Here is a 17,043-nt window from a genome sequence, read left to right on the forward strand (position 1 = left end):
TAACATCTCAACCGTGTATATAATAAATAATAAAATATATACATTTTTCATTGTTTAAAAATCATATGAGTTATAACATTACTAAAATAATATTTTTAACAAAGATCAAAATCTAAATAAACATAAATATAATAAATAATTAAATACAAAGTATTAAATTACAAAAATTGAACACGTCCAACCGATTTTTTATCGGTTTTGACCGGTTTGACCTATAAAACAATTTTTTGGTGATGTTCGGACCAAATCCATGACCATATTGAACCAGCTGGTCCGGTTCAGTTATGAAAACAGTGCTTTCAATAACTTCTACTTTAATTTTTTTATTTAATTTTTTTTTTGAAAATGGATAATTTACAGTTTTCAAAGTGGTAAAAAGATATAGTTGGATGGGAAAACGAAAATGGTGGAAGTGTGAAAGTTGAAGAAAATAAATAATTTTTTTTACGATTCAAGAATTTGAAACTAATTAGCTTATGAAAATAATTCCTTAAATTATAAGCAAATAAAGCCCCAGATGTGCACTAAACCGAAGTTACTGTGGCGATGGAGACGACCTACTCTTTATGCAAAACCTCAAAAAACATTCTGAACTATCCTTCTTCGTTTCATTGAATCATTAACTAGAGAAACCCAGACACTGGTTGATAAATCTAGCAACGGGCGAGGCGTCACCTGGCTCATATGCAACAAGGTTTTCAGTATCCATTTCCGAAACGGTATTAAAAAGTGTCTGGGGACGAGCACAGAACAAATGCTTCCTTTCTGCAAGTTCTTCTGCTAGCTCACTTTGATGGTTGTCCATTAAATCCTCGTTAACCGCCACGATCAGAGGTTTTCTCAGTCGCAGGGTCTCGAATATGCTCCCTGAGCCTGTCCAGACAAAGGAAGATTCGGTTTTTGAAAGATCGTTCTATGATCAAAAGCAATTCCTCAATTTGTAAAGCAAACGCAACGAATGACTGACCTGCATGACTGATTACAAAGACAGGCTGATCTCAAATGGTCAGCAATGCTTGGTGAAAATGTAAAATAATCTACTGAGACAAACCCATCTTCTCCAGCATACTGGAAATGAGTACCGTTAAGCCAAAATAGTAAATAATAGCAGGCCAAGAAACTATGTCGACAAAAATAAAACACATGCACTAGACTCACTTTGGCATGTCCAAATTCTACTTTTCTAGATTTTTAGTTTCACTCTGGAAAATTGAACACAACTAATATCATGGAAAGTACACCTTTAGGAGTCAGATGGCTATCTCCAGCAGATGAGTCACATCAATCAAAATATTGTTCATTTTATAATCGCGGTGTCAAATTCAAGACGAGATGGACTCTCAAGTCATTTGATGTGGGGCTAAACTTGAAAGGAAATGAGATGAGATGAGATGAGATGAGATGACAAAGGGCTCTTATTCCATTGAAGTGAAAACCAAAATAAAAGAGGGACGCAGAATAGACCATGCTCAAACACAAACATTAAAAATGACTCAAGATCACTTGTTGTGGGCATAAGATTGAAAGAATAGAAAACTGAAAAAATGATGAAATACCCAGAAAAGTCATCAATTTCGTAGTGATAAAAATAAACAGTGCTCAAAGTGTCTCCTATAGGCTATAGATGATTTTCTGATATTAACATTTCATAGTTAAACCTGGTAGCTACGAGATCAATCTTTAAAGGACAATTAGAGCTAGATGGCAGAGACAACATAAAATGTATTCACTAAGATCACCATGTTTAATTAAAGAAAAATAAAATCACATTACCTTCATGGGAATGTAGGAACCACGCCCCATTTGAATGAGGAGATGGGTGTATCCCTTTTCGAACAATGCTTCCCTAACTCCCCGAGTCTCTACGGCTCTAACCAAGGAGTCAAAAGAAGTAGTCCCAACAGTCACAAAGACTATCCTTTTCGACTGCAAACTATCAACAACTCCGCCCATCATTCTATATCCGCCAACAACATCTTTCACTTTCTCGAGAGAGCGAAAGAAAATGGCTTGAACTTTAGGACAAAATCAATACACCACAATGTCAAACCAAAAACTTAATCATATGAAGACTTCATCAACAAATCGCTAATGAATCAACAAAACTAATGTGGAAAGTCTTGGTATTATGCGTTTCTCAAAGAGAATACATATAAAGTTTAAAAAACAGGTCAAAAACAAATAATCAACAAATCCACATAAATCCATATACCACAAGAGATTATAAAAAGTTAGGTACAGTTCTTTGATATCAGATATTCACTTTCAAACAAGTGAGAAGAGAATTCAAAATTCCTCGATGACGAAACAAATTATCAATATTTTCAATTACATGTCTTTTCATCATCCCTAACCCACCCAAAACCACGGCTGAGCTCCGCCGTAAGTTCATCCAGACCCGAGCACTCTTCCGATTCCACGTTATATTGAGCAGTTAAACACACCCTTTGCTCACAATTATGCAGTCAACAATTAAAATCTCATCCTCTCTCCATCAAATTAGCGTTCATCACAGATTCAAATGAACAATGAAAATCAAATAATTTCAACAAAAAATTCAGCGAACATACCAAGAGATATATAGAAAATTTACTAAAGTTTCTAAAGTGGAATTGGATCTTATCGAGCTGATTTATTTCACTTATTTTGAAAAAAAAAAAATCTTATTCAGTCAATTGTAATAATGAAAATGAATCAATTTTTTTTTAAAAAAAAATTGAGATGGAGAAAAAAGATTTTAAAAAGGGTATTTTATGATTTTTTTTATTATTATTATTCAAGACTACTGTAAAATGTTTATTAGATAAAGCTATGTTTGAAAGTACGATTTTGAGTTGTACCAAAATAATTCGATTCTCTTTTTGTCGATGTGCTACATATTAAATTATCTGATAGATTCATTTCTAAAATAATAATAATAATAATAATAATAATAATCTAAAAATATAAATGTAAAAAAGAATTAATCAAGAGAACATAGATAATACATACATTTATCATCAGTTGATTTGTTTGACAATATCTATTTACCAATAGATTTCAAATTTTAACTAATTATTTTTAAATCGTGATGGATTTTAAATTCAACTTGATATAGAGTCATTTCAAATATTCCTCAAATCCAAATCCATCTGTCCAAACGCAAACTCAACGAATTTTTAAAATGTGAGGAAGAGTACATAAAATTACACCAACTTCCACCCGTCAGAAGCTTACATAAAAATGAGTTTATAAAGGGAAAAAAATTGTTCGTCAAATTATGAATGAACATTATATGATCTTAGTAAATAAAGATACAACCACACATTAAAACCAATAAGTTTTCCACTTTTTTCCGAAGAAATCAAATGTGATACTGAGATTGTGTTCATCGATTCCGGCCTTTCAGTTATCTACTTTCGACGGGCATCGCATTTGTTTTGAAGATTTCACCTTCCTTTTCTTGTAGCACGACCAAACATGTCCTTGATATTATGTGAATCTTTCTCCACTTTAGTCTTCTTGGTCTGACGTGTGGTTCGGGTAGATTTCTTGTCGACGCCATTGTTCACCTGCGATGGGAAAAGACACTTGTAGTTCTTGTCTTGATGATGTCAACACACAAGACCTAGGCTTAGTTCTTTCAGTGATCACAACAGTTCAGCTGCTTGCTTTATGTCTCATATGGCTATAGTTTAAGAAAATATGGTACTATAAAACAACTCTTAAACTACCAGCAAGGAAACAAGGTCATCGCCTGCTCTTATTATACAACACACATTCCACTCACATACGTGAAGCAGAGTGTGTCGGTGGATATACCTGTATCGGATTAAATGAGGCAAGATCACTTCCTGATGAAGTGGGAAGTATTTCAATTGCTGGTGCATTTCTTCTGTCGTTTAAGTTTAATCTGCAAGTGCAAACAAGAAAGTATTAAAGGAATATACAGACAAGGAGAGACTTAACTGTCACTCAAGGAAAGCGAGCAGTTCAGTGAAGCATATTTTAAACTGGAATTATAAGTCTATACATGATCCAGTTAAGTTCTTAAATTTGAATTGAGTAAAGATGGTATGGCACCAGTTCTCCCTCTTCTTGACAATGAAGAGTTACGCAACCAAGGATAAAAGGTACACAGACTTTTGCCATACTTGAGAATAATAATAATAATAATCATAATAATAGAGACATGTTAAATCATCGATTACTCAAAATAGTTGTTATTCCACAATATTTTAAATCTCTAGCTTCGGTGGAATATCAACAGAGACATGGTACAGCCCTTTTCAAACAAAGTTTAATATACCATAAATATTGTAAAAGTACTTTTAAGAGCTTGAGACAATACTTCAGTACTCTACCTTTTCCAATGTTGGACAATTTAGTTTTTATGCAAAAATATAGGGTGGTTTGCTATTGTTTGTCTTTACATGATACATATAAGCCATTGGAAGAAATATTGGATGCTTGAAAATATACTGTAATTTGTCACAGAGGAGTTTCATCCAAGGCTCTTCCACCAGGTATTCTCCCAATATTGACACTGCATCAAATACTGTTGGCATAAACAGATGTTAATCAGGACTACAATTATTGATGGCCTTCTTTCAACATTGTAGCATCTGAAAGTGCATGATATCTGGATAGACAAATGCCATGCTCATATACTTATATAAATGAAATGAGTGCAAATATTTAGTATAGCAGGTTTATTAGGTGGTGAATGTACTGCATGTTTTAACCATTGATGATATTACATAAGAAGCCTATACTTCAACATGAAACACAGTTGGCATATGAATTATCACAAGAAAAAGTTTAACTAATCAACTGTGAAGCTCACTCCCCCGTGATGTTTTGGATCGAATAGCAAGTTGTATTTCCACATTATTGGATATAAAATCCAGTCATCCAACCCCACTGATCCTTATATTTGGACCATTTATTTTCTTCACATGGCCCGACAACCTTTTATTGTGTCTTCTATTTTAACCCCATTGCCTCCCATAATGAAGTAATTAGACCAAATCCAAAACTTGAACTAGGTCACAAGAATCCTTATGTTTGAATCAATCAATATGATTCCTTGAGCCCAATCAATTAATAGAACCACTTTGTGCGCGTATTAAAAGTGAATTTCCATATTTTCCTTAATCCTGCTACCTTTAAATTCTTCCTATATTTTTCATATTTCTCCTCCCTGTAATTGCAAACATGCAAGGTGTACATGACAAACCATGCTGTAAATGCTCTAACATCATCATAGCCAACCACCAGGCTTAAGGTCGTTCTTTCTTATTTCAGAGCTACTAAAACTTGGCCAATTCATTCAGCTGAAAGCAAAAGAGTCTCAAATTTTATTCAATAGAAACAACATACACGTATCTTTCTCATCTTGAGCAGCGAAATTCTTATCCAGCGTAGGTAGTGTCCGCTCCAATTGGCGTAGCTACAATTTACGAAGGTGCAAAATCCACGTAAAAAAGTAGCAGGAAGACCGGGGAAAAGGGGCATTTTTTTCCAGATTGGCTGACTCTCAGGATGGTACTTTTAGGCGAAAACCTCTAATTCCTTTTTTTATTATGCCCATGTCAGGCAATTTTTGCCTTTTTGGTCTCTTATAAATCAATTCATGGTGATATTATCAGTCTTCAGAAAAAATTCAAATTGATGTAAAATAACGAGTAGCGACAAATTATTTCAAAGGATATCGAGACTAACCTTACAGCACAACCAAATTTGTACCTTTGAATCATTAAGCCTAAAAAACTTGGTAGACCCAACTTCTGTCCAAAGAAAGAAAAAACATGGAAGAATCCTCCAAGCCTTATTCAATAATATTTTTAAGAGGGTAAATTTGAATTCAGGTGTCAGAGATTTATAAATGAGGTATCCACAGATCATTGCTCTGATTGATCAAATTTTCAACTACAAATTGGTCATACTGGAAGGATCACGTCAAATTGACATCCACTGTTTTCTTAAAGGGTTGAAAATGCCATCCCACCATTTGTACTTCCCTTCCAGTCCAACCCCCCTCCCCCACATTGTAAGGATTATATAACATGTGAGATGAATCTTAGGCAATTCATATCCTTCAATTCAAGTTGTGAGCTTCTAATATTTAAGAAACTACTTTACACTATAAGTTATGAATAAAATACCGAGGTCTGAAACCCTGGGAGAAGATAGAAGACTTAAAATCGATGTTCTTTGAAAAAAATATTTAACATTATTTTTAATGTATGTAAATAAAATGTTGATTAAAAAAATTGTAGTTAATAATTACTCAATAAAATCTTAAACTTTTGATTTTTATATCTTAATACAAAGATATAATGAAATCTTATTCTAAATTCAATTCAAAAAAAAATGTGGGTATCCCAACTTTTTTATAAGATGTTTTTTAGAGCTTAAAACACCATCTTAGTTCTATCTTAAAATAGTATTCATGTGAGTCCGTCAAGGAAGACAGATTGTGAAAAAAACAGGCAAAAGCGCATTTCCAAAAAAATCCAAGGGTCTACCCAAGTTGAAAAACAAAAACTGATAATCAAAATTTGATGCATATACTGTGTTGTCTATAAATCATGTCAATAGATACCAATGCAAAAATAAATAAATACCTTTGACATCGCAAACTACTTGCATAGTCATATCGGCCATTGATGACAGAGACTGATATCCTGGGTAGCCAGGAACATAGATAATCTCGTCTAGTTGCCTAAATTTCCCAGGATCGTTCCCTTTCTGCATGCATCATAATGGAGGGTGGTCACCGAATCTCAAAAGAATAAAAAAATGACTACTTAAAAAAATTGACATCATTAGAGAGCCTTAAAAACGTCCATTTCAATTTAAAATACAGAATACATTTGACTTTTATGCATTAATTCTTGTTCAGCTTGAAATTGCAAATTTTACTGCTGCAAGCAATTAACTAGAAGCATTTTACAGAAAGGATAGAACAACCAAAAAAAAAGATACTTTCGAAAATTCAGAATTCAAAAAAACCACCAAAAATAACGATTGAAAACCTTCATTCGTGCTTCCTGGAAAATTGGCAAAAAAATGAATACTGGATCAACTGGAGTGGCAATATACAACTGGCCATCTGCCAGAAACAAGCCAGGAAGTAATAAGAATTCGTGACATATGGTAGGCAGGTTTCTAATTACCAGGTACAATGCCCATCTATGTAAGTGGATTCAAGTATTTACCTTCGCAAACATAATCACCAAGGAACCAGGACCCATAAGATTGTTTAAACCGGTGAAGTTCTTGAAGAACTCCATCACTATAGAGGTAGCATGTCACATCCCCTGCCACATAAATGAATTGTATCAAAGTTCTGGTCATACAATTTCGCAGAACAAATGTCTTATGCCAAGATCATGAGGAAACAAAATCCAAAGCAATGGAAGTGGAGAAACTAAGCCTCACAATCATAAAGACCATCAGAAAAAATTTGCTTAAAGGATGATGCAGAGGAAAGTAAACCAAAACCAAGGAAACAAAGCAGAAAAAATATCACGGGATGTCAACTGAACCAAAAACAGAATTCTGGCCTGTCGACAATTTTTCAAAAAATTTATTTATAACTGGTCTAACAACAAATTTAACATAGTAGAGTTGTCAAAACTTTCTTGCTCGAGTTTTAGTGATTCACATGAATGACCAAAAAAGAGAGATAACAGTCTGAAAGTTACCAGTTTTTGGATGCCGGAGTGACAATAAATCATTCATGTGATTCTCTTTGGTACAACTATCTGCAAAGTGCAATCATAAGCTAAAATGAAAATTCAAACAATCTAACCAAAGGGTAAAATATACAGCGGACTGTGCAAAGCCATAAACCGGCAGAATGGTAAATTAGTTCACAATTGTTGTAATGTGTTGAAAGCAAAGGGCTCGCTGATATGTGTAACAAACATTAGCAATAAATCATCCATATTAAAAAGGGATTAGCCATGCAAGCAAGAACTAGGGAAAAATATCGGAGAGAATGAAAGATCAAATATGCAGCTGTATGTACTGGAATACCTGGTGCTATTAGCACACGAGCTTCGTTTAGGCCTTCCCACCAAGCCATCTAAAGCCTACAAAACACACCGAAATTAGAAAAGAAACATTCTCAGATCAAAGATAATTATTTGAAGAAAAAACGTAAATTTTCTCCTTGAATATCGCCATAAATAAACTACTGAAGCTTAACGTACATCGCCATAAATAAACTACTGAAACTGAAGCTTAACGTACAGTCCAGTTTACTCGTAAAAACTAGCACGTTCCAGCACGCATTATCAATGGCAGTGATGAAAGAATGCGAGTGAAGTCAAAGTAGCAAAATCAAGATATGAATTGAAACAAAGAATCAATATTAAATAAAATTGAGATCAAACAAATAGTAAACCCTAACCTTCAGAAATTTTCCTTCCCCGTTCGCGGCAATATCCCGCCAAAATCTTTCCCAACAAGCGTAGCGAAATAGCGGTTTCAGGATAACTTGAAGAAGTGGTGGGTACAAATGCAATGTTTTCTAAACTTCAAAGTTTCCATTCACAATTTGGTTAAATCACGATTCGACCCCATAACCATGAAAATGAATTTATTTGGGGACTTTCACTAATATCCAAAAACAATTAATATCTAATTAATTTCGAGCTCGAATTCGATCCAAAATTAAAATTATTCAAATTTTTTGTTCGAGTTGAGTTCAACTAAGAAAATTCAAACATGTTTGTGATCACAAATGAAGATTTGAAATATAATTATTTAATATATAATTATATTATATAAAATATTAAAATTTGTGATGAGTTTTCAAACTATATATAAAAAAATTTGTGCTCATATTCATTCGTAAAATGTTCTAACGTTTTTTATAGAATTCGTTAATTTTGAGTACTGATTTAATATTTTCGTATTGACAAAAACTTGTGTGAGACGGTCTCACGGATCGTATTTTATGAGACGGGTCTCTTATTTGAGTCATCCATGAAAAATTATTACTTTTTATGCTAAGAGTATTACTTTTTATTGTGAATATCGGTAGAATTGACTCGTCTCACAGATAAATATTCGTGAGACCGTCTCACAAGAGACTAGTCTTTCTTATTATGTTAATATATTCAATTGGTTCGCTGCTCAGTTTAGCAATTTGTATCCCCAGCACCCCATTCCCCGTTGAGCTAGCATATCGTGAGATCTATTAAATACATGTCAAATAAATGCATATTATTAATAATGTTTAATTTTTTTAAAAAAATGTAAAATGTAGTTGATTAAATTAGAATACAATAGAATTATAATAATTTAAGGGTTGACATTGGGTTAAATTAAAATTAAAATATATTAATCATGTATGAAGATGTAAATGGAGGAAAATTTGTTGGTGTATAGTTTTCTCGCACTCAATGAGTAACAGTTGAGTTGTGGATCTAAATGAAATTTGCATCGATAGTTGATTGTCGGAATTTCAAAAATTCGAATGTGGTGCAGCGATGTCGGGGCAGCAGGGCTGTGGATGAGCGGCCTTGTGCTTTCAAGAGAGAGGTGGCCAATTTTCTTGTATGAGGGAAAGAGAGAAAAAAAATTGATAGACAAAAACTTGTGTGTAAAAAGTTATGTATATAATTCAACTATTAATTATATATGAGTATGTATCTTGTAAAACAGTCAAACGAATCTTTATCTGTGAGACTGGTCAACCCTACCGATATTCACAATAAAAAATAATACTCTTAGCATAAAAAGTAAAACTTTTTCATGGATGACCCAAATAAGAGATTTGTCTCACAAAATACGACATGTGAAACCGTCTCACACAAGTTTTTGTCATTATATATATATTAAAAATCTCTTCCTCATCTAACCAGGACTCTCATTTTATCAGGATATTGTTTTTCATTAATCAAAAACTCTCATGTATGCATTTTTCAGTTTTAAAAATACCATGTTCTACTATGAAAATATCATACATAATTAAATTTTTATCAGCTTTTGATAATTCAGTATATATGCATATATAATCATATATATTTTTTCATGGTTTAAATTAAATAATTTATATTTAATTACTTAGTTAATTAATTAATATATTCTAAACTCTTCTAGAATCTTCGATGAGAATTTTGCGTTTAGCAGTCACTACTAATAATTTGCTATTTAATCAGTATTCTATATTTACTAGATAAGTAATTGCTAACTCGTTATAAACCAGATAAATAATCAGACAGCGTCATGTATCGAATGCACAAATCTCGTTCACATAATGAAAAATGAAATATTCGAATGAAATTTTTTTCATTGATCCATTTTTGCAGTTGTCAGTTCTGTCAAAATTCTTCACTAAAACAAAATAGTTTCACTCTCCTCACTTAAATAACGAAAGTTTTAAAAAATTTGTTTATACGTTTAAAACGTTCTTTAGGCATCGTATGATTTAAATTATTCAAATGATGTTTAGAATAGTTTACCTTAGTGTATATAGCACCGACTCCAACTATTCCCGATTTTAAGTGGAGATAGCCTATCTTGTAAAGCTTTACGAATAGATCTTCCTCCTTCTTCAATCTTCTAATCAGGTCCACGATTAAAAACTTTATTGCTCGTATAGATCGTACTAGATATCTAAACGAAATTTTTGCCGAGAGTTGATCACCATAATTTCAAAAACCCGGCGACGGTGTGGCGACTTCAGGGCGGTGGGCTGTGGACGAGATGCCGTGTTCTTCCAAGAGAGGGATGTGTTATTCAACTATTGATTACACATACATAAAAGATAAAGGGCAATTGATTATTCTAGTCAATTTCAAAGTCATAATTTTAAAAATGACATTCTTTATTATACATTTTGCATTATGTCTAATATAATTAAAAAATCCTAAAATACATTTTTTCTATGAACACACTTACACACATGTTCCATTTTCGTGATTCATTTGTTTAATTTTATATTTTTTCTCTTTAAGAGTTGGTTTAACATTTGAATCTTTTTCATTCCAAGCCCAACTACCGGTCGCATTTTTTGTACATTTTCCACAATAAATAATGAGTCTTTTGATTGAATCCATACATGCATAATTTTGTGAAAATATTAACACATAAATCACATCTTTATGCTCCTCCAAAAAATAAATAAATTGCACATAAAAGTACGCATTTTAATGTATAAAATAAAAAAATCATTTATATTCGTAATTATACTTCCTCAACTGCAATGAATCACAAATCATTCATTTATTTCAACTTCAAAATATTCATGATTAAAAAAAATTGAAACCTACAAATTATAAAAAAAATCATGACAATAATCAAGTCAAATATTAAAAAAATTAAAATCAAAATTAGAGCAATCAATTCTAAGCAATAAATTCTAATGATTTGACATAAACAAAATTGGTAATAGAATAGATTTGTCATAGCCCATACACCAATGCACACAGTAATATCAATACAAAATCAATTTTTTTGCGTAAAAATTAAATGGAAAAAAAGGAAATTTCTATTTGTTTAAATAAATAGGATTGAAGTGCTTCACGGCCGCCTCTGTACGTACGGAATTAATGAGATAATAAAATACAGAGTTTGAGATGAAAAAATTGATGGTAAATAGGGTTTAAAGGATGAGGGATATCTTTGTAATTTGATGTAATAAAAAGATCATTTTGGTAAATAAATTTAACTGAAGACTAAAATTAATTATAGTAATTGTGTAAAGTATGTTTAAGAAAATATCTCTATATCAAAAGTCTCTTCTTGATCTAATCAGAACTCTCTTTTTATCAAGATACTATTTTTTATTATTCAAAAACTCTCATATGTGTATTTTCCACTATTGAAAATACCATCCATAATTAAATTGTTATCAACTTTTAATAATATAATACATATATACATATGCATGCATATTTATACATATATATTTATTCATGCTTTAAATTAATTTTTTTTTAATTATTGAATTAATTAATATATTATAGACTCTTCTAAAATCTTCAATGAGAATTTTGTACTTAGTAGTCACTACTACTAATTTGTCATTTAATTGGTATATTCTAAATTTACTAAATAAATAATTGTTAACACATTATAAACTCGATCGATAATGAGACAACGTCGATGTATCGAGGGTACAAATCTCGTTCACATAATGAAAAACGAAAATTTCGAATGACAAAATTTTTCACTGATCTATTTTTTGCAGATGCAGGTTTTGTGAATTCTTTCACTAAATAAGTCGTTTCACTCTCCTTACTTAATTAGTATTTAAGTTAAATTCCACAATTTTCATGACATGGAATCAACATATAAATTCTTTTACAATCTGCTTAATTTTCATCAAACTACAGTCGCCAAATTCAGCTTATTGAATTTGACTATCTCAAGAGAACATGAAATCCAATACTTGTGTGACCTTTAATGGTTCAGATATACAACTAGTCGTGAATTCAAAACTTCATGTGATTTAGAACAACATTTTTTCATATTCGGGCTTACCCTAATTAGCCACATTCTTTTCACCAACTTCTTGATCAAGAACGTCAGAACTGAAGTCTGATTGCACTAATCGGATCATGATAAGAGTGCCTAATAGCATCACATCTGATTCCCTAGGTATCACTGACAATAACCTGCAAAAACCTTAAGTTATAGTTAACATACATCACTATCCATTCAACTCTTATATCATGATCGAATCTGCAACCATGGGTATATCGATGATAGCAAATGAATTCGATAACGATGTGATAGATCTTTGAGTAATAACAGTGATATGGTATGTGCAACTAAGGAAACATATTTCTAAAATATGCTTGTCTTACTATGGTAAGGGATTCATTGCACATATCGCATAGTATATCTTCACCTGTAGGTGAACAGTGAATCTCTGATTACAACGCATTGACTCCTACGTATTTTGAAACCACATCCAACCTAATCACTTGATGACCTTCAATGTAATTGGTAAACAGATCAAAGTGTATGCTAGTACGTAGAGCTTTCACATTATTTCGGGTCAAACGATTAATGATGTACAACCATAAGCACGAACTATTTCACTCGATGACTGATAACCACTTGGAAAGTTTAATGGATAGTTGTTCAGTGTTTCATCAAATGATAAATTTACATAAGAACATCTCCATGTCCTTATCAATAAAACACGGCATCTACATCAAATATGTTAGTCTCAAGCTCGAGTAATCTTTATCCTTATTTTAGGCAAATGAATCGACTAGAAACTATTTTAGAATATAATGTACACTTCATAATGAATTTCTTGATCTTACGTTGAGATACATACCTCGTGATACATATCGTATATTGAAGGATTTTATCTATGCAGCTTGTATATGTATAAAAATTAAATAAATGATATAATTGGATAAAATTATAAAATATTATTAAAATAAATATTGTTTTTTACATAAGAGTAAATAAATCTCAAGCCACAAGTTGGTTGGCTGTCCATCTACTCTAACAAAATTATGGTTTTTTTTTTTAAAAAATTTTGAAGAGAAAAAAGAGAGAGAAGAGGGATATGATATGTAAAATGGATCCAAATCTGCTTGACTTGTATCATTTCAATCTCATCGTTCAGCAAAAAATCAGTTTTGGTATTTAACATTACATTTAAACTTTAATCAAAATCTTTTTCCATTCTATTCATTGTATGTAGCTTTGGCAAAACATTTACAAGTTAAATTGCAATTCTCGTGTTACTATAACTTTTATATAATAAACTCACCAAGATATGTACTTAAATTGGCGATCCTTAGTTTCCTCATTGGCTCACATTATATTTCCTCATCTGTTAAAAAAGGAGACTAATTTCAAAGCTAGCTTATGTTACATGCATTGCCTGTGTAAATGCATGTGTCAAGCTACTAATGCTCTGTTGTATATATGATCTGGTTGGATCATAAAAAAGATATTATATCTTAATGAGTAAGACCTATATCTGACGAGGACATCATCAACGACAAAAAAGAATAAGACATATCTCAAAAATGATATGACTGGTTATTATGATGTATACACTACCACAAATATAAAGAACAAAAAATTAGCATTCACTAATAATTATAATTGTTAGCTTAGTAATAAACGATGGATCATAATACATGTTAAAAGAATTAAAAAATTGATTTATTATTTAAGGAAACTTGTATATTAGTTTTCTTTTGAGTAATTATTTTTTTTAAATGAAACTTGTATATTAAAAAAGTGACTTTTTAGTGCCCCGCACAGCTCATGAACCTATAAAATAACAGCAACTGTACAAAAAATACAGCGCCACGCGAGTCTAACCTTCCGGTCTCATCCCCCTTACGTAAAGATGCCAAAAATCCCAAACTTGGAGAATTCACTCACTTTTCACGCCTCAAAATCAAGAAAAAGTCCTGCACTACGCCCTCTTCACAGAAATCTTTAATTCTTCACATTATTAATCGACATATCCTCTTGTAATTGCTTTATGCTTGCTCGCACTCTCACCTGCACCCAGCTTTTCTCTTGTGTTCTGCTCATTTTTCACGTCAAGGTCCCCTCTTCCTCGCGTTTCATGATGTCAATGATCTATTAAATCATGCTGGTTTTGTGGGTTGTTGCTGAAATGTGTAGTTTTGTCTGAAATTTTTGGATTCAATGGCATGCGCCGTATGCTTTCGGAGGTATGATTTAGGTGCTTGTAGGTCAGATCTAAATTTGTATGTTTTTCTTCATGCATTTAATGTTAGTGTGACTTTGAAGTGAGGCTCGTTTGGAGGGTGATAGGTTTAATTAATTTCGTTGGGGTTGTAGAGAAAGCGAGAATTCTGAAAAATGGAGATGTCGAATGGGCTAAGTCCCAGACACGGCATAAATTCGATAAACAGAGAGAAAAATGAAGGTAATGGAGGGCCGGATCTTCAAATTTTGGATTTGGAGACTGAAAATAATATTCGATCGGATCACCATTTTCACTCCACGAGTGCACTGGAGATTTTAAGGGAAACGGTGAGGATTCTGCGGTATAATTTGTCCGGTTTCATGGCCATTGCGGCAGTGTTAATTTGTCCAGTTTCAGCTGTGCTTTTGTCGAACGTGTTTATAGATCAATCCCTTGTGAAGAGACTGACTCTAAGACTATTGCTTGTTGCAAATTCCAGTGGACTCCCTATCAAGCCTTTTATCAAACAGTCGTGCCAAAAGTTGTCGGAATCGGTTGTCTCTGCGACAATGTGCTTCCCATTATTTGCCACATTGTCACTTTTGTCGAAAGCAGCTGTAGTTTACTCAGTTGATTGTACGTATTCGAGGAAGAAGTTCGATTCCTCGAAGTTTTATGTGATAATTTCCAAGATTTGGAAGCGTATTTTGATCACATATCTGTGGGTATGTGGTGTAATCTCCGGCTGCGTCACATTATTCCTCGTTCTGTTAGTTGTAGTGAGCAGCGTGTTTTCTGTAATGGGATTCCCACCAGACCTGATTCTGTATCCTGCTATGGTAATAGGATTGATATTCTCAGTCACTTTGGCGAATGCTATCATTATCTGCAACATTGCAGTTGTGATCTCTGTTTTGGAGGATGTTTTGGGGCCACAGGCCTTGTTAAGGTCCAGTTCATTAATTAAGGGGCAAACTCAAGTCGGTCTTTTGATATTTCTTGGATCAACAATTGGAATGGCATTTGTGGAGGGTCTATTCGAGCACAGAGTGAAGACTTTGAGCTATGGAGATGGCTCTTCCAGGATATGGGAAGGACCTCTTCTTGTCATAATGTATTCTTTCGTGGTGCTAATAGACTCGATGAATAGTACCGTTTTCTACTTCAGTTGTAAATCTTATCGCATGGAATCCGCAAATGAAGAGACTGAGCCTGTTTTGGAAGCCCTGACTCTTCATTCAGGATCAACAGATACTCAATGAAGTCATTTTCAGTTTTCGTTATGGTATGAAAAGTTTAACTATTTATTCATGTCATGGCAACTGAAGAATAAAAAATCGAGAGTTAGAAAATTGGATAATGCATAAGTACATTGTTCTTGGGAAGATTTCTCAACTCCTCAATACTTATAGATGTTATAGTTCTTGTTTGATATTTTTGTGTCTTTTGTTGTTTATTTAAGGCGATTGTTGGCGGGCAATAAGAATTTGTAGCCTTGCAATACTTTGATATGCATTTTAAGGATGTCATGGCTTTTCCAGTAGAGTTTGATAAGAATCGGCCGTTCTCTAGCAAATTTATACAATGATTCAAATGTTTATTGATGTTCTTGTGTTGCAAACTCGCTGATATTGATGTTAGAGATTTATAAATTTGATTTTGATTATTTATTCATATATTATTCAATAATTAGTATAGAGGTTCATTTAAAACTAAACAAATCTTACAAATACCAATAAAAAGACATGAGTAGGTCACCTGTGAGACAGTTTTATGGATCTGTATATGAGAGTTGATAAATAAAAAACAATATTTTTTGTCATAAAATAGTAATATTTTTTTATGAATTGAGATGAATATTTATCTAATGAAATTGTTATGCGACGGTCTTATAAGAGTTTTTTTGGACGGAAAATCACATGCATTGTCATAAAATAGTAATATTTTTTTACGAATTGAGATGAATATTTCTCGATTCCCAAGTCTTCTATTTCTAGCTTCAGTCGATTTTTCTCCACCTCCTTAACGCATGCACCCGATGAAGAAATCCCCCCTGACGACAAATCTGATATTATCTTCACAGTTATTTGCTCCGCTCCCTTTTTCAACTTATGTTCTCCTTTTTCTACTCTGCATCCATCACCCATAGCATCTTGAAGTGATTCTTCGGCGAGCCCCTGAAGTTCATTTCCTCGCTTATGTCCATCTTGCTTTCTTTTCTCTCGCTTACTGGGACGTATATTGTGTCGGGTCTGATTCAGGTAACGATCTTCTTTGCTTTTGCGGGGCTCGCTGGGTTTACGTACGGTATTGGGATCTTGTTATCGGTGGCCGAAACCAATTCCGGCAGTGTACATATTTCGGGGCTCGTGGTTTTGCTTATGGAGTGATCATTTACTTTCATC

The 17,043-nt window shown here is 32.9% G+C and overlaps 3 protein-coding genes across 5 annotated transcripts; 1 reads left to right on the plus strand and 2 right to left on the minus strand.

Annotated features, from left to right (window-relative positions):
* Positions 1 to 405: 405 nt before the first annotated feature.
* Positions 406 to 2,610, minus strand: LOC140989478 (uncharacterized). The gene is given in 5 exon segments (XM_073458670.1): positions 406 to 873; positions 968 to 983; positions 985 to 1,068; positions 1,774 to 2,015; positions 2,594 to 2,610. Coding segments are annotated over 4 exon segments (537 nt in total). The 5' UTR covers positions 1,957 to 2,015; positions 2,594 to 2,610; the 3' UTR covers positions 406 to 619.
* A 613-nt stretch (positions 2,611 to 3,223) lies between these two features.
* LOC140990432 (uncharacterized) lies at positions 3,224 to 8,630 on the minus strand. 3 transcript variants are annotated; one of them, XM_073460109.1, is made up of 11 exons: positions 8,402 to 8,630; positions 8,026 to 8,081; positions 7,692 to 7,751; positions 7,203 to 7,304; positions 7,020 to 7,096; positions 6,609 to 6,732; positions 5,704 to 5,768; positions 5,362 to 5,431; positions 4,462 to 4,537; positions 3,802 to 3,892; positions 3,224 to 3,551 (listed from the first exon to the last, which is right to left on the minus strand). In XM_073460109.1, the coding sequence occupies exons 2-11, from the start codon at positions 8,072 to 8,074 to the stop codon at positions 3,429 to 3,431; spliced, it is 837 nt and encodes a 278-aa protein (XP_073316210.1). In that variant the 5' UTR covers positions 8,075 to 8,081; positions 8,402 to 8,630; the 3' UTR covers positions 3,224 to 3,428. The 3 variants fall into 3 exon arrangements, with proteins under 3 accessions (XP_073316210.1, XP_073316211.1, XP_073316212.1); XM_073460110.1 differs by lacking the exon at positions 8,402 to 8,630 and adding an exon at positions 8,242 to 8,362; XM_073460111.1 differs by lacking the exons at positions 5,362 to 5,431; positions 5,704 to 5,768.
* Positions 8,631 to 14,279: 5,649 nt separating this feature from the next.
* On the plus strand, positions 14,280 to 16,270 carry LOC140989678 (uncharacterized). The gene is made up of 2 exons (XM_073458994.1): positions 14,280 to 14,671; positions 14,801 to 16,270. Exon 2 carries the CDS (start codon positions 14,812 to 14,814, stop codon positions 15,898 to 15,900), a length of 1,089 nt encoding a protein of 362 aa, XP_073315095.1. The 5' UTR covers positions 14,280 to 14,671; positions 14,801 to 14,811; the 3' UTR covers positions 15,901 to 16,270.
* The last annotated feature ends 773 nt before the right edge of the window (positions 16,271 to 17,043 follow it).

Source organism: Primulina huaijiensis, chromosome 12, assembly GCF_012295235.1.
Source record: "Primulina huaijiensis isolate GDHJ02 chromosome 12, ASM1229523v2, whole genome shotgun sequence".
NCBI lineage: Eukaryota > Viridiplantae > Streptophyta > Magnoliopsida > Lamiales > Gesneriaceae > Primulina > Primulina huaijiensis.